This window comes from Pimephales promelas, chromosome 22, assembly GCF_988280905.1.
Source record: "Pimephales promelas chromosome 22, fPimPro1.hap1.1, whole genome shotgun sequence".
NCBI lineage: Eukaryota > Metazoa > Chordata > Actinopteri > Cypriniformes > Leuciscidae > Pimephales > Pimephales promelas.
The window spans coordinates 18728557-18755982 of NC_142790.1; the positions used below are offsets into that span (position 1 = coordinate 18728557).

At 37.8% G+C, this 27426-nt stretch overlaps 1 protein-coding gene across 6 annotated transcripts in view; it reads left to right on the forward strand.

Annotated features, from left to right (window-relative positions):
* The window catches only part of sulf1 (sulfatase 1), an 87134-nt gene that overhangs the window by 53332 nt on the left and 6376 nt on the right, over positions 1-27426 (forward strand). For all 6 annotated transcript variants that reach the window (XM_039666837.2, XM_039666835.2, XM_039666838.2 and 3 more), the window contains exons 2-14: positions 9364-9591; positions 11082-11321; positions 12612-12763; positions 15583-15752; positions 18506-18656; positions 18752-18927; positions 19448-19576; positions 19880-19936; positions 22782-22917; positions 24658-24868; positions 25938-26193; positions 26291-26387; positions 26472-26566. In XM_039666837.2, coding sequence (XP_039522771.2) covers positions 9423-9591; positions 11082-11321; positions 12612-12763; positions 15583-15752; positions 18506-18656; positions 18752-18927; positions 19448-19576; positions 19880-19936; positions 22782-22917; positions 24658-24868; positions 25938-26193; positions 26291-26387; positions 26472-26566 — 2039 coding nt within the window. In that variant the 5' untranslated portion in view covers positions 9364-9422. The remainder of the gene's footprint in view (positions 1-9363; positions 9592-11081; positions 11322-12611; positions 12764-15582; positions 15753-18505; positions 18657-18751; positions 18928-19447; positions 19577-19879; positions 19937-22781; positions 22918-24657; positions 24869-25937; positions 26194-26290; positions 26388-26471; positions 26567-27426) is intronic.

A 27426-nucleotide genomic window follows, 5' to 3' on the forward strand; every position in this document is an offset into this window, starting at 1 on the left:
GTGGGAGCTGGCCACTGATTTCATGGAAAAGACATTGATTTATTTATTCAAGACGGTTACGTCAGTGGAAACTCACTGGAGCAATTTGAATATTTTCTTTGTGGCATTTTAATGTGTTTGGTGTATTTGCCACTGTGGTAGAGGGGAATATTTCTTTAAAAATGAAATTAAGATGAAACGTATTCTTTGGGAGGTTCTCTTTAACTGGTTTTATACTGCAATCTGGAGCCTTAAAAGTCTTTTTTTTTCTACTTGTGATGCACATTTTGTGGGGAATATGAACTATACGTCAAAGGCTCTGAAAGAAGAGCATTTCTCAAGACAAAGAGGCACATTTATTATGGTATGGCTGGTTGCAGCTGTAATTAATTTCTCTCCCCCTCCCACCAAAGACCCATAAAATGTTTTTAACTGTGTCTGTTTCTCTGTTATTTGTCATATACTGAGTTGATCAAAGGCCAAAAGTTTGACATTGCCCCTCCTCCTTTATGCTGTCTACGGAGATCTGCTTTTTTGCTTCTTTCATTAACCACATACTTAAAGGAATGGCCTGAAAACCTCTCCAGCGAGACCTCCCAGCTGACCGAGAGAGGCGAGGACGGCTTGCTTCGGCTGCTCCAACTCGAGCAAAAACGCCAGGAAGAATCTCTGTTAGGCTTCGCTAGAGCTCTGCCAAATTCGGTCAGAGCTGATTTCAGTCCTACCTGGCAATTTCAGTCGATTGTACTTGCGTTTAAACAGCAGGGTAAGTAGCCGGAGAATGTCGAGGAGGTCTGAAGCTTTGGCTGGTTTCTGCTGTGCCGACTTTGCAGGTGGCTAATGAGTTGGGCCTTCATAAGAGAAAGCTAATCTCTCCCAAAGCCAAGCCGAGGAGGAGCTGAATGGAATTTGCTTAGCTCTGAATTCTGTGCCCTGTATGTTTAAGCCTGTGAGCTGCTCTCTCTTTCTCTCCCACAGTCATTGAGATGCTCTACGGCACCCACCGGCGCTCCTGAGTCATGTATGCCACAGTACAGGTCACTTATAGCTCCACCGTCTCTCTCAGACAGCGTGACTTCAGGGGCCTCTCTGGTGCTAGTATATTGGATTATGGAAAAATCATAAAACTCTCGAAGGTGGCTCCAGTCCCCCTGCCTTGGTATTTAGAAATAAAGGGTAGTGACGTGTGCTTAGTTTGGAGATTAAAGAGGGGTTTTGGGTGGGCTTTAAGGTGTGAGTGAGGCCCAATGGCTGGGGTTCTTGTGCAATGGCACGCTCGACTTCCATCAGCTGCAGCTGGGTGAGGGTGTGTGCAAAGCTGGTGTCACTGGAGAACATGTTAACGTGAGCTGGCATAGCAAAGCAGCGTGGCAGCCTGGGAGAACTAAAGTGGCCATGGCATCAATGTTTAAAAGTATTAGATCTCAAACCGTCTGCACAAGTTCACAGAAGAAAAAAATACTTAATCTGTTCTACCACTGTCCTATTTTTTTCTTTCTTCCATCTTAAGGCCACGACTTCAAGCAAATCAAAGAACAAACTGTTGTGACATCTTTTGAAAAAAATCTGATCAGAACGAAGTTCGTTTAAATTTTGCTTCTGTAGTTTTTATTTGCCACTTTCAAACTACCGTTTGTCCGTGGCGATTACATAATAACTATGGAACTCCCTTCTTTGATGTGGAAATCTTCTCCGGTCCATTTCTTCTGTTCATTCTGTAAATTTGTGAGCAAATATTAAATATGCTGGAGATGCTTTATGGTAGAAATTGAAGTTGTGATTTTATTTGAAAGTGACACTGTTTTTTATCTTTAATACTTTCTAAGCTTTCTTTAAAGCAATCTATTATATAAAATGCTTTTTAAATAAACGTGACATGATTAGTTTGGAAGGCTGGAATGGAGATGCATATCCACATCATGTGGTTTTGTCACCACTGTCATTTTTGTTGTTTACTTTCTGACTGAGAGGAAAGCACTTATTTACACATTAACTTCCGCTCCCAGCGACGAGGGTAGTGTTGGGATGTTTGCTAACAGTATACCACTGCAAATGTATTTCACATATCTTTTTACCCTGAGTGAAGAACAAAAAATAAATTTACCATGAGTATATTTGTGCCTTAAATCTGTGTTTTTGTCCTAACCAGCTGCCACGGGATAATTTTGTCCGTTGCCAGGTTTTTATTTGTTGCGTCATGCTGGGTAGCTCCAATTCTCAATAACTTAGATTCCTGCTCCCCACAAAGAGCCTCTTCAAGACAAAACTTTAAGACTTTGAAGTCTGTGGGAGGCAGATTATTTTAATGATATTTACATACATTTATAATGAATGAGATGGAGCCCTCAGCTAACAGGACCTCAAAGCCTGGGGTTGGAGACCAGCATAAGACCTGTTTTCGATGGTAGTCACTGCCATTTGCTTTGAAACCACACTGTCAAAGCATTATGTGGTGGTTAAACACGAACTGTTCTCTGAAATGAGTTTTTATAAAAGCTTCTCAAAATAAACAGAAATCATGAAGTAATGCTTATTGCATTTTGACTTAAAACAAATAAAAAATATACAACCACTAGAATTTGGTTGTTTTAGTCCATTTCTTCAAAAACCACCAATTCCCTTGGCACAAGTTATAGATGCACTCACAAACATGGCAAGTGCCAAAGAGGAAAGCTACATAGGAACATCAATTGGATGTTTCAAGCATACGGCTTGCATTTGAAAGAACTTTTTTTTTTTTTTTTTTTTGAAAGACCTTCTCCCATTGGGGTTGTGTGACGTATGGCTTGTAAAGGTGGCTTTTGTCAAAGAGCTTCTCTAGTCATTCAATTTAGAAATTGGTCTTTCTCTGTTTGTGATTTAAGTTTTTTTTTTTTGTATTTTCATGTAGACATGCTACACTCATCTTGTTTTACACATTAGCATTTTGCTAAAGTTATTATTTACTCTCTTTGTTTAAAGAGAGACGCACGTCTCCATTAGTGTTAAAGGGATACTCCACTTTTTTTGGAAATAGGCTCATTTTACAACTCCCTCAGAGTTAAATAGTTGAGTTTTGCCGTTTTCGAATCCATTCAGCCGATTTTCTGATATTTCAGCCCATTCTTACTCCCAAGGCGTCACCTAACTGACGCCTTGGGAAGCATTTGACCATGCTTCAATATCTGACGCTTTAGGCGCCCTTTAGCGTCAGTTATATGACGCCCTAGGATCGCGTGTACCCTACCCCCACCCCATACCTAAACCTAACCGCGTCCTCTAACTGCCGCTTTCCTTTAGCGTCAGTTAAATGACGCCGTAGGATCGCGTCATGTAAGTGACGCTAAAGGGCGCCTAAAACATCAAATATTGAAGCATGGTCAAAGGTGACGCCTTGGGGTGAGAATGTGTTGGATATTTAGAAGAATATCAGTAACCAGACCGTTTCTGGTCTCATTGACTTCCATAGTATATTTTTTTTCCTACTATGGAAATCAATGAGACCAGAAACTGATTAAATATCAGAAAATCAGCTGAATGGATTCGGAAACGATAAAACCCAACTGTTTAACTCTGGGGGGGTTGTAAAATGAGCCTTTTTTCAAAAAAAAGTGGAGTATCCCTTTAAATATTGGAGACTTTTAAAAATAATTTCTCACGTTCTCTTTAAAGTTTATATATTATTTTAGGCTGATTCAAAATCTTATAACAATTAGTACAGATAGCTATAGGACTGCAATGTAATAGAACATCAACTGAAGCAAGTTTCAGTGACTAATCTGAAAAAGAGCCTTCTGAGCTTTCAGACAGAGAAGCGAAGCTGCATGTGCTTTTCCCATTTAGAAAAGGTGTTTGCGTGCGAGTCGATTGGCATGGCCGTCGTTCATGCGACTGCCGTGTATCCATTCACTCTACAGTGATTAAGCAGAATGGTCCGGTGGCGTGAGAACAAACTGAAGCCACTTCAGTCGGATTCCACATTCTTGTTCTAACCGCATAATCAGTCGTCTGTTCCATCAGTGAGAACAAAATGTGCCCTGGAAGTGATTGAGCAAAGAGGAGCTACGCAATCTTAAACTGGTCACATCACACTAGTTTTGTTGGCCTTTCTCGCTCCCATGTGGGTTGGCTCTTGTTGACGGAGGCTCGTGCGCTGTGCCCTGGCCACACTCCTCCACGACACAGTAGGGTTTGACCCTGTGGATGGAGCAGCGAAGTCCTGGCTGATTCCTAAAAAAAGAAACATTGCAAAATCCAAACCTCAAAATTCTGTGGCTATAGTAATCATTTCTCCCCCAATGGGAATAATCAGCATACAGAAATATGCAAACAGCCTCAAATAATCATTTATGTGCATGTCCCTATACGATCTATGTCTTTAAACAGCCTGTCTTTTATTTAAAACTCACCAGATTATCCTAAATAAACAGTTTTAATTGAATAACTCGTCATTCAGCGATATCTGTAATGGGATATTTTGAGCGCCGTCCCGCAAAAATCGCTTTAACAGCATTATTAAAGTTAAAACAAATCTTGTCTTTGACTCTTTGATGATTAAAATGCAACTGTCACAACCAATAAACTGAAGTGTTCTTACTGCTGATTGTTCTCCAGTGATTTGGCTTCTTTACAGGGAGCGAGCGAAGTCTCTATAGTGAGGGAATGGAAAGGGGGATTAGCCCTCGAGACTGCGTTTGTCTATGGAAACCTTGCATTTATGAATGACTCGCTATTTAGCTGTGCCATCTGGTTTGATTTATACCCGTTCTTGGCTCACGAGGGACTCTCATTTGCAATGAAGATGCACAAACAACTTTGCCATGGCGAAGGACGAATTCTTGCATGGTGCTTTACTTTAAAAGGAATTATTTCAAGCTGACAGGGATCAGAGTTTTCATTTAAGTGATTTTTAGAAGATGATCACACATGGTACGAATGCGGCCTTGCCGTTTTCGTCTTCCTGGACGAGGGATTGACAGAAACCAGACTATTCGTGATGCAGTCTAGAAGTTATTAAACCCAGCGCGGTTGGAAAGAATGTGCCGGGTCATGACATTCTGATCTTAATCGTGTGGCCTCTTCCTCAGGAACTCATCTTTCCTTACCTGTGAATTCGGCAGACCTCGTTTTGGAGAGTCTTCTGAGAGTCCAGGTGTTTGAGGTTTGGGTTAACCACTCCCCATTACCACGTGGGTCAAAGGGGGTTCAGGGCGCATAAAAGTACATGGTCTGGGCCTTTACCACAAGCAGCAGTGGCGGTTTTATGCTTGCCAAGAACCTCTGAGTCGCTGACTCTGATAGCACTACATGGTAGAAAACACCGCTTTGTGGGTAGGAAGGTGGGAGGGATGCTGGATCATGCTTCAGTACACATGGAGGGGGGAAGAAAGCATAGTGAAATCATAAAAGTACAGAATTTGGATCGCATTGAAGGACCCTGGTCCTGTCATCCATTAATCTGAAAATTGCACCTCTTTCATAAGGGGTTATTTTTTGGCTGCTGTGTGTCAGGCTTGAAAAGTCCAATAGTAGGCTTTTTGTTTTGCTCCTTTGAACCTTTGAGACCTTTTTTTCCCCCTTAATAAATCCCAAATATTATTCAACCAGCTTAGCCCTGATTAGTACAGTAGAGGCTAATTTACTGGGTCATTTCCTCTAATCCCTAAAAACAATAAGGAGCTGAGATGATGCTTGCTCTGGTGCTCGTCTGTGACCCAGAAGAAAGCTTTCTTGTGTTCCTCAGCAATGCAGGTCTACAAAGGCATAGCGCTTGGCAAATGTGCACAGCCGATTGGGGTGAATGGAGACCATGAACAATTTAAAATGATTTTAAGTTATGAAATTGTTATAATAATTTTTTTCACTAATCATTTAACACACAAATGTAATCTTTAAAAGATCTCAGAATTAACATTTATCGTCCATACTTAAAATTGTGGATCTTTTTATTACTTTTATTTGGAATCTCATCAATATTTGCCAGGATATATTTGATGATTAAATTATTCATTTAATTTTTTCAGAATATATTTTTAGGAATTTGACACTACTTTATGACCTCTCCAGAGTGGACACTCCATCTCCAGATCTCAACTGTACTTTAACGTACAACATGTTCCTGGATCATCTTTGTTGATCCTGGACCAACATTCCAATCAACTAATCAGATTTGAGGAACAGGTTTCCAGTTTATGTCAAGTTTTGGCTTTACGATTTTCTGACAGGAAGGATTTTATAACGACATATATTTAAAGCTAGTGAGTTGGAAGTGTTTTTTTTTTTGTTTTGTTTTTTTTTTGTTCTGCACATTACAAAAACATTAATCTGAATAACCATTCGACTAAAGTCAGAGGATGTCACCAGGTTTTCCACTGAAGGCGTCAGACACAAACATCACATCTTTTTTTGCAAACCATCCCAGTGCTGATTCAGTGTCAAGGAGCCATTGAGCTTTGTTTCCCATTATTCAAGGAAATGGCAGGAGTATAGCAGGTTTGTTTTTCGCAGGCAAAGGGTCAGAGCGTCAAAGAAAAGCAAAGTAGTGGTTTATGTTCTTGCCAGTGCCACCAACTGGAACACATTTTCACAGTAATAAGGGTAATTAAATCAAAATTATAATTCACGACCCTATTCCCTCCAGGGAAGAAAATGGAAGAGCTATTTTGGGTCGACTGTATTCTAAAATTACAGTGCTGGAATGAGGGTGAATGTGTCATCATTGAGGCCAGAGACAGTTTAATTCATAGTTGCTTGAGGAACACATGATTTAGCTAAACGGCACTCATTTGCTCATATCTGGAGTTTTCTTTTGGCTGAAGTTAATAATGTCCGTTTCAAATTGCTGGAGGCACATCACACAGTAGTTCGTCCTGTAGTGTCACATAAGGTCAATGAAAGGATTTAGCACTTTAAATTGAATACTGATGAGAAAAGTCGGTCTAAAACAAATGATGGAAAGGAAGCATACGTCTAAATGAACGTTTGAAGGAGGAGTTCTCCATATATTTCCTGGGCCTTAGGAGGTTTTCATGAGATCTGGAAGTCACACTGTGTGTGTGTGTGCGCACTCTGGTCTGACTGGACCCTGCTATTCCCTGCTGTTTGTCTAAACAGCGCCAGTGTTTGTACAGTGCTGTCAGGGTGACTGGACTGACTATCCCTCATGCTGCCTGTCTGAAATCCACTCTGTCCAAAAAAGCACTTAGAGACCCATCTGAGAGGCAGACCATCATCTGCACAATGATGGAGAAGGACAAGCACATGGTTTTCCATTCAACGGCTCCTTATCGGATGTCACATTAGATGTACTCAGAGTGAAACTTAAAGGGATGGTCTACAGTAAACCTAAAAATGAAAATGGACATTATTTACTCCCCTAGTCCCATTCTAAATCCATGTGATGTTTTTTTTTTCGTTTGTTTTTTTTTTTTTAACATTGGTATCAATTCATAGTCACAGTTCATAGTGATCAAATCTGTTACAAAAATGCAATACAAAGGAAATGTAAAAATTGTTGTAAAATATTACATGACCTCAAAAGATTGAACCAGGCTCCATATTGACTACTTTTATGCTTCCTATATTTAGTTTGATTGTATATAAGAGCATGCATGTTTTTGGGAATATCTTTAATTACACATCGCTCTCTGTGTTGAGATGATGCAATTTCTAAGGTGTTCTCAGTAGGTTTAACAGCACTTGTAAATGTAAATTTTTGTGACATGACCAGTCAACTGTACTGAAGCCAAGAATGAAGCTTCAGTTTTAATGGTAAAGGAGTGTTGGGTAAGATATAAAATAAGAAGCTAAACTTTTTTTTTAATGATAGACATATTACACGACCAATAATATTCAGTGATGCAAATTATTTGACTTTTTTGACCGTTTTGAATTGAAAAGCCTTTAATTATATATGTGATTCATGTTATTTAATTTATTATTGAATGTGATGAGACGAGAAACATTAAACAGAGCTGTTTTAGTCTTGTTGTTAGGCTTATGAGTAAGAGTGAAAGTGTGCATATTTTAAAATAAAAACTGTAAATGCAAGTAGTTTGCAGTAAATGATACTTCTTACCATCTTTGTCTTTCTATTTTTATTTATTCCATTAAATTAATTTCATTTCTTTAAATTAAAAAAAAAAAATTAATTTACGTCACTAATTCTGAAGGGATTTTCTAAATGGAGTATTGTTATAATGTGGACACATTGGCCTTGAGTTGATACTGTAACACCAGTGCTGACTCTAATTTACTCATTTATTTCTACTCTCACTGGTCTTATTGTTGCATAAATGACTTAAGCCATTTTCATTGCAAGCAAAATTATCAACCCAAATGAATGCCATGCGACGAGCCTCAGGTGCATAAATGCCCATATTGTTTAACAGCTCACTGATTGGAGACAAAGATCAGCTCGAGGCCACAGGCAATATGGTCCTCCATAAGGTTTATACAATAATCTCTGAGAGGAATTGGTATTTCAATCAAACCTTCTTTTGCGCATACTAGTCGTCAGGTAAATTTAAAATGTGAAAAATCAACTTATGCTTGAGTACTAAAACTCCAGACATGGCTTTTTAGGAAATTGAGCATGCCTGTGGTAATCTTTGCTGGTGTATTGCTGTGTAAAGGGGTCCAGTGTGCCAGTGTGTAAATCTATGACTGGCGACCACAGCACAAGGGTTAATGTAGCGGAACCCTTAACCCCCTGTACTGGCTTCGTAATTCCCACCGGGTGTCCGCTAGGGGTCACAAGCTCTGGGCCGTCTGACTGACAGCTCTACCATAAAATGTGATTGGCTGGATTTGGGCCATAGCAGCCCCTAATAGCCAATAGTAAAGCCTCAATAGTACTGAAGTAGTGTGACTGATTAGAAAGAAAGAACTGGCTTGTCTGCACACACGGAGAGAGACACTCAGGCCTTTCTGACTTGAAGAAAGTGTCTGTAAATATGACTGCGGGACTGAAGTAAAGAGATTGGGTGTATTTTTCCCACATGTGATGCTGCTAAGCTAAGAACTGTACAGGTAGGGTTTAGATTTTTCTGTTTTACTGTTCGTTAGGTACCACATTTTCTGTAAAAGATTGAGCAAGTGTTTTTAAATTTTCATGTTGATTTTGGTGCATGCACTTGTTGGAGTTTAAAACGTGGTGACTCCTTTAAGAGGGTGTGCTGTGGTCTATGGTCTTCTCCTTTGCTTCTCCTTCTCCTTTGCTTGTGGATAGATGTGAAAATAGATGGCATCAAGCTTAAAACAGATGAATGAATTCGCAAACAATGGTCGTTTGTCTTGTGAAGGAAGGACAAGTGGTACTTTTTAGTCTCCAATTTCTGTTAATGAAAGTAACAGTTAATTTGACTTCTTTGGAAATCATCTCTTTGTTATTTTTTTCCAAAACAGATTACCTTTTGAGGATTCCAGCCTTCTAAATAGCGTTCGAAAGACCGCTGCGCAGTCCCATGATGCAGCTGGTGAACCTGGCCTGGATGATGGTCCTGGCCGCCCCACTGGTCTGCTTTGGTTTCACCACCCGTGGTCAGGGCCTGCGTGGGCGGGTTCAAGGTGACCGCCGAAACATCAGACCCAACATCATACTCATCATGACAGATGACCAGGATGTGGAGTTGGGTGAGTATACCAGATGCAATACATCATTAATGGCCCATCTGTTCTGCAGACGAATGAGGTGGAGACCTCATACGACTCTCTTGAGGCTTTGTCAGCACTCGGCACGCATCAGTTATGAATAAGCAAGTCGTCTGGAAAGTTACTGTAGAGATCTTCAAATAACAATCATACTTGGAGAAATATGGGAATGGAACTTCAGATGAAGCAGATTTTTATTGACCTCACTGATTTAGATGTTTGAATTTGTTCACTCCACTTCAATATTTGGAGACATTTGAATTAATTCATTCAGTTTTTTTTAAAAGTTGCATTTTTTCTTGTTTTCCACTATAAATATCTAAACATTCTTAAATCTAATTTCTTGAGAAAGTATTTTTCCCCTAAAAAAATTATAAAAAAATATTATATTTTTGTATAGATATTTTGTATAAATATTGTTTATTTTTCTTATCCCATTGTCAGATGTTTTTTTACTTGTTTTTTGCATAAACGTAATTTAGATGGGTTTTTTTTTTTTTTTTTTTTTTTAGAAAACAAGAATTGATATCCAGAGCAAATTTGCTTCTCAAGTAAATATATTTTAAATTAAGAATGTTTGGTTTTTGGTTTTGTCTACCAAAACATCTCCAAGTAAGATAATCTGTTGGAAAGAGTTTCCATACTGGTTTAATGCTGGTTTAACTTAATGCTGGTCTAGCTGATACAGCCAGTCATAGCTGGTTTTGCAGGTTGACCAACATGATATTTCTTGTGAATAACTACTGACGAAGGTCTAAAAAGTTCAGTCTTGATCCTGGAGGGTCATGTTCCTTCAGAATTTGACTCCAACACATCTGCCTTGTAATCTTAAAGACCTTGAATAGCTTCAAGATTGTTTATTTACATTATGTTTATTTATGTTTTAGCTAAACCAAGGCAGTCATGCTGGTTAAACTAGTTAAAAAGCCTTGTTAGAACACCAGCATTCAAAACGTGCTGGTGATCATTTATGCTGGTCTTATTCAGGAGGATTGCCAGTCTTCTCTTGTAGGAGCTCTGTTTAGTTTAAGTTGTTCATTATTAACTTGGCCTAGGAAAGAAAAAGACTTTAGCCTTCTTGGACTTCAGTCCTGGAAACATTTGCTTGCTTGTTGTTAGTCTACTTGATCTGCCACCCAAGTCCCTCTCTTGGTAACTGTCCCATATTGTAAGCATGTTGTAACTGGATCAAGTTCCTTCCTCTCAGAGCATAACATCCAATGGGTCTCAATCTCAGACTGTCATCACAGGTTTGACTTGTTTCCTATTTCAATATTTAATGGCTTCCCTCAGACATATGAGAGGACAGGGGCCTTAGTCCTGGAACCACAACCAGTCGTTGCATTGCCACAGAACTGCAGGGATCCTTTTCCACATCTAACACTTTCAGGGGCTACTTTTGACTGCATGGTGAATATTAAGACGTTTCTTAAAACTTCTCAAACATGCATAACTGTACTTGCGTGTGTCAGGCTCATTGCAGGTGATGAACAAAACTCGCAAGATCATGGAGGATGGTGGAACCTCGTTCACAAATGCGTTTGTAACTACGCCCATGTGCTGTCCATCACGCTCTTCCATGCTGACCGGAAAGTATGTCCACAACCACAACACGTACACCAACAACGAGAACTGTTCCTCGCCTTCATGGCAAGCTCAGCATGAGCCACGCTCCTTTGCCGTTTATCTCAACAACACTGGATACCGAACAGGTGAGAAACCAAATGAGAGACCAATGACTCATTCTAACCTGCTTGATTCGAAACAGGCTTGAATCCAGTTTGCATCATGTCCTGTTTCATAAATGTTGTTCACTTTACTATGAAATAAAGGCAAAAAGCCTATAAATAGAATGGTTTAATTTAATATTTCTGTCAAAATTAATGCACTAATTTAAAAATCTGGCATCCTGTGGCAAGCATTATGATCATGCTATCATTCATTCAAGTGCTTTTAAAGCAGTTAAGTGCATTTAGACGCAAAAGAGGATTCAAAACTGTATCGTCATTGTTTCCGCAATTAATAGGGTTTTTTTTTTGTTGTTGTTGAAATTGATTGGCAGCACTAATATATTTATATTTTTGAAAAGTCAAAGACTGCATGTTTGACCAAAAACACAGTGAAAAACATAATATTGTAAAATGTTATTACAATTAAAATCCACTCTTAAAACAATATATATATATATATATATATATATATATATATATATATATATATATACGTATAAATATATATTAAAAGTCTATCAATTTTGATCAAATTAATGCATCCTTGCTAAAAAAAATAATTTATAAAAAATAATAATAAACAAATTTAACTGACTGCACACTTTTGAATGGCAGTGTACATTGTGTGTGTAATACAGGGTAAATATTACATCAAATAAAAACAAATCTGTTGACTGATAATGATCAAATTATGCTTATTTTTTGACCTGAAGGTCTTCATGAAAATGTATTATTATTAAGAATATTATTAGTTTACATTCTCATCTCATCCATATCTCATCTATGTTTTATCTTTAGCCCTATTCTGAATATTTACATTGGAATTTTTGTGTTGTCCAATTTCACAGGATTTTTTGTTTCACATTTGTTTCTCAAAAAGTCAAATAAAAGTTGTACAGGAATTTTTAATCTGTCTGGTTCATGGAAGCTAAACATTCTGGTAACCCAGTGCTGTGTGTCTTGAGTGGCAGCAAGTTCTGACCCTGAATACAGGGGTTCAGGCCTTACCACTGCTTGTGGTTTCCAGCTGATGTGTTAGTCTACAATTAACTCTTCAGGGCAGACTGGCTGCGTGCCCTGCTCTTTTGGAAGATGTTTTGGCTTAGCTTTGAGGGGAAAGGGTAGAGAAGACATAAATACAATGTAAAGACAGATATTTAGGTACTGTTCAAAGGAAGTGTGTTGAGACAGTTGTCATAAAATGATAATCTTAGTCTTTGCGTCGACTGAACATACTCAAGTTTATTTGCTGTCTTTATTTTTTTCCCACAGCTTTCTTTGGGAAGTACCTCAATGAGTATAACGGCACCTACATCCCACCTGGGTGGCGTGAATGGGTGGGGCTGATAAAAAATTCCCGTTTCTATAATTACACCGTCTGTCGGAATGGGAACAAGGAGAAGCACGGCGCAGATTATGCCAAGGTATGTGCGCCTGGTCACATAAGTTCACAGCCCTGTCAGTGTGCCAAAGGCTTCTTTTAAACTCAATTTTCAGTTTATGCTCAATTGTATGTTCTGTTCTCAACTAATTTCAGGCCTCTAATTACATATAAAATTTGGGTTGGTTGACTTCACAAGGAATGTGGTTAGATTAAAGGGGGCATGGGGAGTTACACCAGTGCCCTGTGTATCATCAGGTGTGTACGTTGAATAAGACTTGGTAGGCAAAGAGATGATGTCCTCGGGGCAAAGTTTCTTTTGGAAACAACCACTTTTGTTGTGTTGCTGATTTGAAAGGGGTGGACATTTATTTTAAGAATGGCATACTTCTCTTGGACAGCATTTTGTTCCATATACTGCTTTTACATTTCTTTAGCAAGCAGTATACAGAGTATGCAGTTTTAAACAGCCATAGTTTGGCTAGTTTGGCTGACCTACAATATATATGGCCACCTTCCATCGCTAGAGTGTTTTGAAGCTGCTGTCAAAACAAGGTTTTGGATCTTCTCATGTCTGTTTCATACAGTAGGTAGCATGTTTTTGGGGAACGTGGAATTTGTGCTGAGGTTTCATGGTTTGGGCATTGAGTTGGAGCCAGTCTAAGGGATGAACAAATAAATGTTTGGACTGTTACTTGGATGTCAATAAGCTGCTTGTTGAATTAGATGAAGGTGTTAAGTTAGAGGCACAAGGCTGAAGGTGTCTCCGTTAGGTCTGGAGGAATTTTGTGGCTAGGTGTTCAAGTGGTTCCTAGAAACCCTTAGGAACACTTAAGTTCCTGTTTAAAAGGATAAGATTCATGCTTGAAGGGATTAAATAGGTAGGCAGAGCTATAAGTGTATAAAGAAGAACGTCTTGGGCAGAAATGTTTCCCCAAAGTTTGCATCACAATGAATGCACTATGATTCTTATTGTTGAAGAATACCACACATTTCAAATCACCTGTAGCCTTTTAGTCCTGTTTAGTCAGGTGAATCATTTAAGAATTTGCTGCAAATGCACAGTTTGTGCCTTATTCAGTCCAGGCCAAAAATATCTTGATGAATTTTTACAGGTTAGGTACACACACTGTAAAAAATATTTTCAAGATTTGTTATCACAACATATTTTCTTTTGTCAAATCAACTTTTTTGAGTTTCTGATGGTTAAATTAATCTACTTCATTGTATTAACTCACTTTTTCCAGTTCAATCAACTTAAAATTTTAAGGCAACCCAGGTTACTTACTTGTTTAAGTTAAACCAACAATCTTTTTTTACAGTGTAGTAATCACAACATTTTTTATTTTGTCAAATCAACTTAAATAATTTATTTAGTTCAGATAACATATAATTTTGAGTTTTTCATGGTTTAAATTAATCTCCTTCATTGTATTAACTCACTTTTTCCAGTTCAATGAACTTACAATTTTAAGGCAATCAGGTTACTTACTTTTTTAAGTTAAACCATCAACATTTTTTTACAGTGTACATTCGGATACTATTTCACTCAAACATTCATGATGCTGAGTAGTTTTCCAAAATAAACAAACATGCTGGTTCAATTAGCGGTAGAACAGAGACTATAGACTAGAAGTGTCATAGATGTGTTTTGCTGTAATGCTGAAGAACAAGGTCCACTGAGCACGTCTTTAAACAATAACTTCCACAAGATTTTCACTCCCACAGATGCCAGTAGCTGCATGTTTTAGCAATGGGGAGGGTAGAAGGGGGGGGATGGAGACTTTCCCACAACCAGCCCAGACCAGGAGCACTGCCATCAAAGGGCTTACGGCTTCAGTGTCACGTGATTTTACCCCCCAAGCACGCATTCCTGCTGCTGCCTCATAGCAGTAAGATTGAGACCTTAGTGTTGTCAAAACACCAGACCCATGGAGGGCTACAAACCTCTATTACCATTGAGTGACGCAGTCAACACCCTTGTCGCGCTCAATACCGAATTGTTGGCATCAGGGCATTAGTTCTGTTGATGTGTTCAATAACAAATAATAGTGTCCATGATGAAGAATAATCATAAATAATGGTTTCATATAGCTTTGCTATATGAAACTTCTACTCTTTTTAAGAAAACTTGAAATGTAACCAAGTAAAAAGTAATTTAAATTTTCCTGATGCATCCTGAACATAATTGTCCAAAATGTATTAAAATATTTTGCATCATATAAATGATTTGGCTGACTAAAGTTTTTTATGTTTTTTTTTTTTTTTTCCTTTTAAGAAACAATACTGCTTAGTGGTTTTTGGTTACAGAATATTTTGATGGTCCACTTTAGATATTATAACTATGAGTAATTTTGCAGCTACATGTCAATGAATTCTCATTAAGTTAGGGTTAGTATAAATTTACAGTTTTCGGCATGTTATGTTAGCATGTTTGATGTTAGCATCAAAACAAAGCATTACCTATTTTGGTTATGAATATAATATTCTAAAATCTATTTTCAAATACTTTCAAAAAATAAAATTACAAATACATAAAAATGCAATAATTCAGATAAACGCATAAATACGTATACATTGCAAAAATGTATATGATCAATAAGTTGTCACATTGCTTTAATTCATAAAGTTGAAAATTGCTTAACTTATTTTGAATTTTGAAGTTATACAAGATTCAACTCATTTTTTTCAAGCCAGTTTAATGTAACTTGTAAGTTTATTGTACCTAAACATTTAAGGCAGCAAATTTTGTTGGATTTGATTTTAGATCTGTACAAAAATACTTGTTTTAATATATTCAAGCCTTGAAAGAAAGCATATCTAGCATTAATGTATGCCTGAATTTATTCTTCCCATCTCCAGGACTACTTCACTGATTTGATTACCAATGACAGTATCAACTACTTCCGAATGTCCAAGCGCATGTACCCGCATCGGCCGGTGATGATGGTGATCAGTCATGCAGCGCCTCACGGCCCAGAGGATTCAGCACCCCAGTTCTCCGAGCTCTTCCCAAACGCTTCCCAGCACATGTGAGTGACTCCCAGAACATTCAGCTACACTCTGCTAGACCAACAATGCTGAACTCCACTGAACCAAGTGTATCCTGTCCAAGAGCCAAGCCCTGCTGGAATATGCCCTGGAGCTTGAATTGAGTCTAGATATTTTTATTGTCCTGTATCTATTTATAATAGGCTATTCCAAGGGACGCATATTTCAGTAGCATTCCAAGCAGATCATTTTCCTATAAATTTTAAACCATTATAATTTGGCTTGCAGGTAAATATAAGCTTGTAGCTTTAGGAATCTTTGTGGCCACATATATTTGGATATGCTATTAAAATTAGACCCTTAAGAGATGACAGTGCGCTGAAATGCACTTCACACATGACACTACCACCATGAAACTGAAGTGATTTATCATCCAAGTAAAGTTCTGGCACATGCCAAGTAAGATGATGGGGGATGAGATTTTTATGGTCCTCTCTTTGGTGCCAAGACCTTGATGGCTTCACTGCACTATCATCAGTTTTGTGGCTAGGTTCCTATTCCACACACTGTGCTGTGGCAACAGGCCATCCATCTCCAAGTCCTTAACATCCCAAGCATTTCAGGATCCTGGTCAGGGCGACATCACACTTTTGTCCCTCAGGCCTATCCATTTCTTTCTCACAGTTCTTTCAGCTTGTCTTCCTACACAACTTTCTGGCTTCTCTCATATCAATCATGTCTTTCACTATGTAGGTTTGTGGAATGCATTGTCTTTGAAGACCCCTTTTGTGTTATTAATATGTTTTTAAGTGCATGGGGTCTGAATAGATCACACTTGGATACCCCGAGGTTCACATCGGCAGGCAAGTCGCTCTAGTGCAGAAAGGGTTGCCTGGCAAGTTGTACCAAAAGAGCAGGGAAACAGATGGCAGGCGCAGGTTGCATTTTGGAATGATGCAGCATGGTCTCGGACACTTTTGAGGGTTTATTTATCATCTGCGCGAAAATGAACAAAAGCGTGAACATCCAAACAAAAGAAATAAGGTGGTCAAGGAAAAATAGAAAGGTAAATATAAAAGAAGTTGTGGCTCCAAGAATATTCATTTATTCATGTGCATTTATATTTATTTAAATATATATTTGACAAAATATAGATGTATATGCATTTATTCAAAAACATATTTATTTACACATTTATTTATATTTTAGGCATATATAGTAATTTTATTAGGGCTGTTAAACGATTAATCGTGATTAATCGCTTCCAAAATAAAAGTTTGTGTTAATGTGCTTTGTATTTGTGTTTTGTGTCATGTGGGTGCACTGTATATATAAGCATGTGTGTGTGTATATATAAATTGTGTATATATAAATGCACACACATGCTTGTATATATTTAAGAAATACTTTCATGTATATTCTGTATATTAATTTATATATAATTTATATTTAAATATTTTTTATATAAATAATATTTTTGTCTTAAATATACATACATGTGTGTGTGTGTGTATATATATATATATATATATATATATATATATACATACATACATACATACATACATACACAAAATAATTATACACAGTGCACCCACATATATTATGTAAATACAAACTTTTTGTTTTGGATGTGATTATCATAATCGCGATTAATCGTTTGACGGCCCTAAATTTTATATTTTACTTTTCATAATTTTAATTATTTTTCTTATTTTTTATAGGTAATATTTTGCCTATATTATTCATTTTCATAATAAAATATCATAGTAGTCATCATCATGTAAAGGGTAAATAAATCCACAGAAAATTTTTGTGCCAGTCTGGATCTGGAAGAAAAGCATAACATAATCATGTGAAATTTCTAACGTGAGGATTGATGCAAATGATCTTGATATTGCTATAAAATAAATCTGCCGATGAAAATGATTTGACAAAGTATTTTCAGTATTCGTTTTCAAACAGATTTTTTTACAGTGTGAGTTTTGCGATTCACGAAAACTAATGCTTTCAATGTTAGAAGAAACTGTAAAGGAAGATTTAAATGTTCTTCACCCTGCCTTGTGACAGGTGTCAAAGTCAGACTAATTCTATCCTTTGACCTCCAAATTCCAAATTTGCTCTACCTATGCGAGGAGACAGGTTCCTTTTGTCTGGTATTAGTGTGCCTCACTAGCCGGGTGAAGAGTTCAGTGAGCGGACAAAGACGAACTGAGGAGGAAAGGGCAGAAGCCATCCACTTAGACAGAATGGAGCTTTCCTGTGGCCATCATTCTTTATGACACCAGGCACAAGAGTATGGTCAGAAAAGCAAAGGAAGACCATGTCTCTCAGCTGTGGAGGGAGGCCAACTGCAGTCAACAGGTGGCCATCTCGTAGCCTTAGCTCCACAAACAAGTCCGCAGCCTCCTGTTTACCCAGCTTTTTATTCTCCACTTCAAATGCAAATGAGTTATAGCCCTGTCGTTGCTGGACTTATTACAAACTTTATTTTGGGCCTGAAGGCTGGGGAAGCTTTTATTTTTCTTCTGCATGTGCCAACCCTCAAACGATTAAATGCTGCCAAGAAACCCTGAGACTCTCAGCATGGTGTGAGGAGAGATGGAGAGCGAACCCAAGAAAAACACCTAGCGAGGAGAATTAGTGCGTTTCCGTGGAGGGGGAAGGGCGCCTGCTCTGTTATTGATGCTTGTCAAGTGTGTTGTACAACAGACGAGTTGAAGGACAAGTGGCTGTGAAATAGCAGACAGGTGCATGTTTTCCTCACAGTAGCATGTTGTGTTTATTCGCACAGAACTCCCAGCTATAACTACGCACCAAACATGGATAAGCACTGGATCATGCAGTACACCGGCCCGATGAAGCCGATTCACATGGAGTTCACCAACTACCTGCACAGGAAGAGGCTCCAGACGCTGATGTCTGTAGATGACTCGGTGGAAAAGGTCAGCGTTTTAGGCTTTCTTGCTCTGAATTCGGGATATTCAATTGGCTTTGTATATGAATTGAAAATAAAATGTGTGTTTGCTCTGCGTTACAGATATATAATGCTCTGGTCGAGACTGGGGAGCTGGATAATACCTATATCATTTACACAGCTGACCACGGTTATCACATTGGCCAGTTTGGCCTAGTCAAAGGGAAGTCTATGCCATACGATTTTGACATCAGAGTGCCTTTTTTTGTCAGAGGTCCTAATGTGGAGCAAGGGGCAAGGTAAAATCAACTTCACAACTTCAAAATCACAATTTGAAATACCCACAATATTTTAATTTTAATTACTTAATTTGTACATTATTTTAATTACTTAATTTGTACATTATAATAAAAATATATGAATTATTCATATGTTCCCTTTACAGATGAATTCAATTATATATTCTTAAATTAATAGTTATGAAGGTCACATTTGAGCTTAGGATCCTATTCTCACTAATAACTAACTATTTTGCCTCACTAACTATTAATACGCAGTAGTTTATTAAGGTGGTTGTTATTCTGGTCATGCAGAATAAGACATTAATATGTCCTTTATATGTAATAATCAGCCAATATCCTAGTAATATTTAGCTAATAAGCAACTAGTTAATAGTGAGAATTGGACCCTATATTATATTATATTATATTATATTATATTATATTATATTATATTATATTGTATTATATTATATTATATTATATTATATTATATTATATTATATTATATTATATTATATTATATTATATTATTCCACAGGAACAACCATCTTGTGCTAAACCTTGATCTAGCACCCACAATCCTGGATATAGCTGGCCTGGACACTCCACCCGATATGGATGGCAAATCTATCCTGAAGCTTTTGGAACAGGAAAAGTCTGGCAATAGGTGAGCAAAATCCTCTCTATAAACACATTCCCAGTATAATATACGGTTGGGTGGTATCTGTTTACTGCTTTTAATTTAATTAACTCGAGTTTAATGGTTCGTGAACATTTGGAGTTAATTTATAAGGGGTTTCTTGGCAGGTAAAGAACGCTGGAAATGTTCTGGGGTCACTGCCACTCACGATGGCAGGAGATGTTGAGCAGATTAAGGGGTCATAATTCAGGCCAAGTTAAACATCTGCTTAAGGTATGCAAATGACACGAAGATTGAGTGAAATAAAATATTTGCGTTTTCATGTTGCAGATTCAAACCCAACCGGAAACCCAAAGTCTGGAGGGACACATTCCTCGTGGAGCGGGGGTAAGACAAACAATATTCCCTCTCTTCTCAATCATACTATAAAATCGCTGCAGAATGTGCGAAATAAATTTGAATTGATTTATTTTGTAAAGGAGGCTCACCGCATACAATTCAAAGTCAAACCATTCCAGGATTTTGTTGTAAAATCGCCAAAAGATAAGATCAGAAGTACTTGTTATGATTTTTCGGATTTCATTGCACAAACATCCTTCTTCCTTGACGTGTCTTGGTTCAAGTTCACCTAAAAAGTGATGCTGTGGTGATTTTTAATGATAATTTGGAAAAATAAGAAAATGTTTTGCTTCAAAGTAAGATCAGACTTTTACATTCTTTGATCAAATGTGTTCTCAGGAGCTCAACTATTCACATGGCAGATTCAGACTCTCATTATCGGATAGGTTTCAGTAACCTACTCGCGACAGAAAAAAAAATCCTTCCCCAGGGGAAATATATGATATTACCTGTGGTATCAGACTCAAACTTGATATGTCTGTGTAGTGTTTCCCTTGATTTCTGTGACTGATGTTAGGAATGTGGGTATATGGTATTGAGGTTACCCTATTTAACTTGCGTTGCCTTTGCAATCTCTTATATATTGTAACTGTGGTCGTGGGCTCAACCACGCAGCTATTTCCGTCTAACATTCCTCGTGTCAATCACATGGAGCTGTCAGTCTACATAATGGCACATTATCGCTCCCACAGTCAGCCCGTGCTTAGTTTCTCCTTAAGGCTAAGTAAAAGAAGGTTTTCCAGAGATGGCGCAATCGTAAAGCACGTCGTTGATCAGTGCCGGCTGTTGCTTCCGTGACTCAGTAACTGTTGTGTATAAAGCCAGACCGCGAACTCGAAGCTTGTTTATACCAAAATGCCATTAATTCAACCTGTTTTGCATGGTCACGACAGCTCCCATTTTGTGAGAAGTCAGATTAGTGAGTAGTTCATTAATCAGCTGTGGTGAAATCATGCAGAACACTTCATTTCAGTAGATGATGGCGAAGGTCATTTTTAAATGTAAAAATGGGCTAAATGAATTTTGTATGTAGATAAAACTTTATTGGTTACACTTTATTTTGATAGTCACTTTAGACAGTCTACTAACTGTAAGTAACTTTTCATCTACAGTACATGTCAACCAAGTGTCATTAGAGTATTAGTAGGCTGTAGTAGACTATCAGTAGACTGTTAGGTTAGGGTTAGGTGTTAGGGTTCAGGTTAGGAGAACAAGTTGACTTGTAGTTGCTAAGTTACTTACAGTCAGTTGAACTTACAGTCAGTCAGTTGGGGGACCAACAAAATAAAGTGTTAGCAGATATTAAGCTGACAGTCTACTAATACTCTAATGATAGTTCTTTGACATGTGGCAAAGTTACTTATAGTTAGTTGAATGTCTAAAGTGGACTATCAAAATAAAGTGTTACCACTTTATTTTAAGGTGATGTAGTTGCACTTTACTACAGTAGGTAATAACAGTAAATTATGCATAATACTAACCCTAAACTAAACCCTAACTCTATACTAAGTAGTTAATTAATATTACTCATTTGATTAAAGGGGTCATGAGCTGGCTTTTTAAATTGTATTATATTGTTGTCTGAGGTCAACTTATAACGTTCGCTTGGTTTTTACATTCAAAAAGTAATAGGCTGTTCTACTCTTTTGAGCCTAGCTCGGTTTTTATGGGCGTCTCGCACTGAAGACATGGAAGTAAACGCCCACTGCTGTGAGAGGATAAAAGTTTTGCATATTATAATGAGTTTCGACTCACCCGTCGGTGCTCGTGGGGGAAATTGTTTTGAAAACGTCCAATGTTGTAAAATGGCAGCCGGAATGATTCGCCCATACATGTTCGACCCAGAGTCTGTGTGTTGCACAATTCCTGTCGGATCCAATATAGACGGCACAGCACCGCTCTTTACTCTTAATCGGTCTGCAAATACAGTCTTGTTTACAAAACAATCCTCAGTGAAATGAAGCGAACAGATGGACAATGTTTTACCTCATCAGCTGGAACATCATTAAAAATAAAGTTTATCCATGCAGTCCTATTGGAATCCAGAGGAGTAGTCATTGGCCTATGTTATTTATGCGTTTAATGTGCAAATCGGTGGGAGGGGCTAAACCGGCCATGTTGAAGTAGGTGTTAATCTTCAGCGGGGGTGGTGTTTTATCCCCTCTGACGTCATAGTTCCCCACTTTGAAAAACGAGTCGTTTGCTGAGGCTGGTGTCAATAAAAGCTTTTATTGGACTAACAAGGACGTTTTCAGTTCTGAAACTTACAGGATATTCTTATAATATGATGACCTATTAGATGTCAAAAGCTCAAGGAAAATTTGATTTCTCAGTTCATCACCCCTTTAAGTACAATGTACTGTTACTGTCACCTTAAAATAATGTGTAACCAATATCTATTATTGAATTCTATAAATATATTTTTAATTCATGCTTTTGGGGGGACTTCATATTTTAAATCAGAATCATCACATTTTTGGGTTCGCTCCACTTCAAATCCTAATTCTACCTTTTTAATGCTTTATTGTTATGGGTGGCTGGGCTTAACAAATGTCTTATGTACTACATATCTAATACACAGAAATTGTTTTAGAAACAAGTTTACTTAGAAATTAAATTTCACAAATATTTACAGGAAAACTGGAAGTAACACTGAAATATTTTCTTGTAAAACGTATGTGCTTTGATTGCTAAATGCGCTTATCACAACAAATTATGAGATGCGGTCCTGGACGAGACGGTCATGATTTTCAGGCTTCCGAAACTTGAAGTTGAAGGCTGCCAACTTCAAAACTTGGCCTAGCAACTCACCCAAGCACATTTGTCATTCTAGTAAAATCCTGCGCAAGAAAGATGACTCAGGAGGCAACCTGAACACACAACACTCCAACAGCTTACCCAAGTACAAGAAGCTGAAGGAAGTGTGTCAGCAGGCTGAGTTTCAGACGCCCTGCGAACAACCAGGACAGGTATAAACTCACTGTTGTGTATCTGTATGTGAACTTTATGCGCAATGTTTGACCTCAAACATTCACATAGTCTCAACCTGGTCCTTGTTTCTTCTGCTATGTGCTAAGAAATGAATTGAGTTATAACGAAACTTACAATGATTGAATAGATTCATTTGCACCTTCAACATGAAGCCGGAGATTGGGGCGTGCAGCACATGACCGATGTCCTGTGAGTGGTGCCACTGTAATTGAAACAACAAATGAAGGATAATTGGAGATTGGTCGTAGTTTTCTTTTATCAACACACAGTGTGCCGGCTGCATCAGAACCTCTGTGGCGTGGCAATGAATCAGAGACAGCTGAACATTACAAATTGGTACAATTTCAGGTAGTGTAAATGCAGACAGTATTTCAAGGACTACACTAATGCAAACCAGATTGGTTTTATGGTCAAGTTAAGTGTTTGCCTGCAACACTTTGTCTGGAAATTTGATTGAATGCAGAAAGGTCGTTTGTGCGCGCCTGGAATAACACGCAGGTTTCCGTATTCACGTTTTAGTCCAGTCACCTGCCAGAACAAAGCTGAAGAAGTGTTGGAGAAAGATCTGAACATATCTTTTATGAATAGACCTCATTTCATTATTTACACATTAAAAGTCAACATGAAAGTCATTCGAATAGACGAAATTTAATACAAGTCCCTCGTCTTATAGTTTAAATGAATGCTTTTGTTTTCACTTTAAACAGAAAAATATATGGTCAAAAATGCATATTCTCTTCCACTAAACCACTGAACTGACATTGTCAATTTTGTGTGAAACACACACTCTTAAGAAGACTGACGTGGTTTAGGTGTTGAGCACAGACAAAGCTTAAAGTTGTTATGGTCTGCTACTTCCAGCTCAAGTCTTAGCTTGAGTAGAGTATCAGTATCTGTTTTTCCAATATACTCTACCTCTTTCTTTTTGACTAGGAATGTTGTTGAAAAAGCTTAGCAAAGACGGCATTAACGCAGTCTTACTGCCTGCAGTGGGGTCAATGAGGGCAGTATGTGTGAGATTGAGCCTGTGTGAAAGTTTATGCCTGCCAGTCGTGTCTCCGTCATTCAAGAAGCGAGGCCTTACACAGTCGCTGTTTGCTTATGTCTGTTTGACTTCTGGCTATTTGGAGCCAGTCTGTGTGTGGATGTGAGGTACAAGAAATACTCAACGTGTGTGTGTGTGTGTGTTGACTACGCTTGGAGGAACTAAATGAGTGAAATGCTCAAGCTAGCCTTAGCAAACTTCTTTTTGGTTTGCCGCCCATCAAACAAACATCCTACAGTAGCTGCAAACAGATACAGCATCATCTAGATGTGTTAACTCAGTGACGGGACTCCAGAGTTTCACATGGAATCAGAGCAGGGTTGTGGTCATTGTTTGGATGTTTCCCATAGTCGTGAGCACATGTCTGAGCTGTGGTCCGTTTGCAAAGCAAACAGCCCTGCGAAATTAGGAGATTAACTCGAAATTGGCTTCTGATTGCTCCTCTATGGGGAAAGAATTGCGAGGTGGCTCTTGTGCCGTATGATTGTGAATTAATGGGATTACTCTACAAATGCAGATGTTTGACCGCTAAGCTCACCGTTCACAGACAGAAGATTAGTTTAATTCATTAAAACAGCTGCGGTTATGCAAATGAGGCGGCTCTAGCACAATAAGTGGTTAGCCAGAGAAAAATGTCTATACTTAAGCTGAGTTCCTTCCCTTTTTGTTACAGAAATGGCACTGTGTGGAGGAGGTCAGTGGGAAGTGGCGTTTACAGAAGTGTAAGAGCTCTCTGAAGGAGGGATCCAAGAAAAGAGCGAGGAGTCTGCGCTCTCGAAGCTACGAGACCCGGGAGAAGGACTGCCACTGTGGAGAGCGACCTTACAAAACGGCCAAGGCCGCGCGGCGGGCACACCGACAGTTTGCCCACAGCAGTAATCCACGTAAGTGTGTTCGCTCAAATGAGGTGGAGAGATTTAGTTCATGGAGTGGGTCTGCTAGCTGTTCAAGACTGAGTAGACAAACAGTGAACCTTTTAGACTTAGGTTGAAAGTCACTCACAAGTCGCCATCTACTGGTTTAACAATATAGCCTAGAGGAAGAGTCATTCATCAAATTGGTAGAGTGAACTGACTCAAATTTTTCAATCACGAGAAGAGTCAAAGTCCTCACTACTAATGGACTAATCTTGTTCGACACTGAAACTGTATCTTCCTAAGATACAAACTACTCCTCTTTTAGTGTAACTGGTAACGTTTTACAATAAGGTTTTATTTGTTAACATTAGTTAATGTATTAACAAAGATGAACTAACCATGAGAAATGCATTTGTTACTGTATTCATCTTTGTAAATGTTAGTTAAAAATCCAGCTGTTCATTGTTTGTTCATGTTAACAGTGCATAATGTTAACAAATACAACTTTAGATTTTAATAATGCATTAGCAAATGCTGAAATTAACATTTAGGATAAATAAATTATGTAAAAGTATTGTTTATTCTTAGTTCAGTAACTAATGACACCTAATTGAAAAGCATTAACTTTTAGCTACTTGGCTACACTAAAACTATGTGAAACCAAAGCATTTGATCCAGTAAAAACATAGTTAAATATTACAGTTCAAAATAACTTTTTTCATTTTAATATTTTTTAAGATGCAATTTATCTCTGTGGTGGCAAAGCTGGATTTTCAGCTGCTTAAAGTGAGAGAACTCCGAATCATATTTTTTGGCGCCATCTATTGGTCAGGAGCTTAAGTGGCATTTTTGTGGAAGTGTACATTTCAGGAGCTCCAGTAATATTTATAAATATTTAACTATGAAATGTGAGTATTTAAGTATACTCTATATGGCACAAGCTATCTGGGTTATTATAATGAAAGATTGACAGGGATACACCTGTCTGGCGCCCAAACATATTAATTTTTATTTTCAAACAATCGTTGGTTGATTATTTGAATTCATTATCGGGTAAGCCACCGTTACAGTAGCTTATGCTGATGTCCTCTCTAAGGCTACAGACCTCGCTTTGTGCACACACGGCCTGCCAGATCTCTGTCAGTGGAGTTTGAGGGCCAAATCTATGATGTGGACCTGCAGGCTGATGACAAGACCCCTCTTGAGCCTCGACCAATCAGCAAACGGCACTATGAGCCTGAGGGAGGTATTGATTCGGACTTTGGGCTGGAGTCTGATGACGGATCGGAGGAGATGCAGTCGGATGACACTAATGCTGTGGGATACCCCAATACTCTCAAAGTCACACACAAGTAAGATCTGCAAGCCTTTGGACATTCAGTATTATTGTAGTTTAGGCTGCTTAGTGTGGTTTGCTCATTTATTGTTAATTTTGACTTGGGATCACAGGTGTTTCATTTTAATGAACGACACTGTGCGCTGTGAAAGAGAGATTTACCAGTCTTCCAGAGCATGGAAAGACCACAAGAACTTTGTAGACCAAGAGGTGAGACCCACTGTCCCGTTTTAACTTTAAGATTACTGCTGTTTAAACCACATGAATGATGTTTTTCATACGCTTGTCCCGTAGATTGAACTTCTCCAAGATAAGATGAAGAAACTGCGTGAGGTTAGAGGTCATTTGAAGAGGAGGAGACCAGATGAGTGTGACTGTGGAAGGAAGAGGTCAGTTTTGACATGTGAACTGGATGATTTTGAGGCAACTCTGAGCGTACAATGGAAACATGATTGGTCATCGTTCCACTCATCATCTCTTGTATTTTACTTCTTTAGATGCACTACTGTTCAAAAGTTTGGGGTCAGTGAGATTCTTTTCTTAAGCAATTAATACTTTTATTATGTGAGGGCACATTAAATTAATCAACAGTAAAGATGTTTACATTATTACTATATGTGTGTATATATATATATATATATATATATAATAAATTCTGTTCTTTTATTGACTTTTTTTCAACATTTATGATATAAAAAAATATTCTTGAGCACCAAATTACGGTAATAGAATGATTTAGAAAGGATCGTGTGACACTGAAGACTGGAGTAATTGCTGTAATAAACTACATTTTAAAATTTAAATATTCAAAATATAAAAATATTAATAAAATATTCAAATTAAAAACATGCATTTTAAATTGGGATATTACTGCAAGAAATTATTTCCTTAATAATTCTTGTCTTGTTTTTCTGTACAAATATCATGAAATTTCTTAAATCAAGACACATTTACTTGAGAAGCAAAATTAAAATGAGTGAATAAAGTTGTTTTTCTTTTTAACAAGAAAAAAATATCTGCCAATTGAATTAGAAAAAAATAATCTTGTTTTCCTATTTTCTCATTTTGAATATAAACTCAATAAATAAATAAATGCAGCCTTAGTGAGACTTTTTTTTAAAACAGTAAAAAATCGTACCAACCCCAAACTTCTGAATGATAATGTAACTGTAGTTTGGATACTGAATATCAAAATTCTTCAATCTGGATTAACAAATTCATCATTTTAAATCTGAACAGCAATATTTTG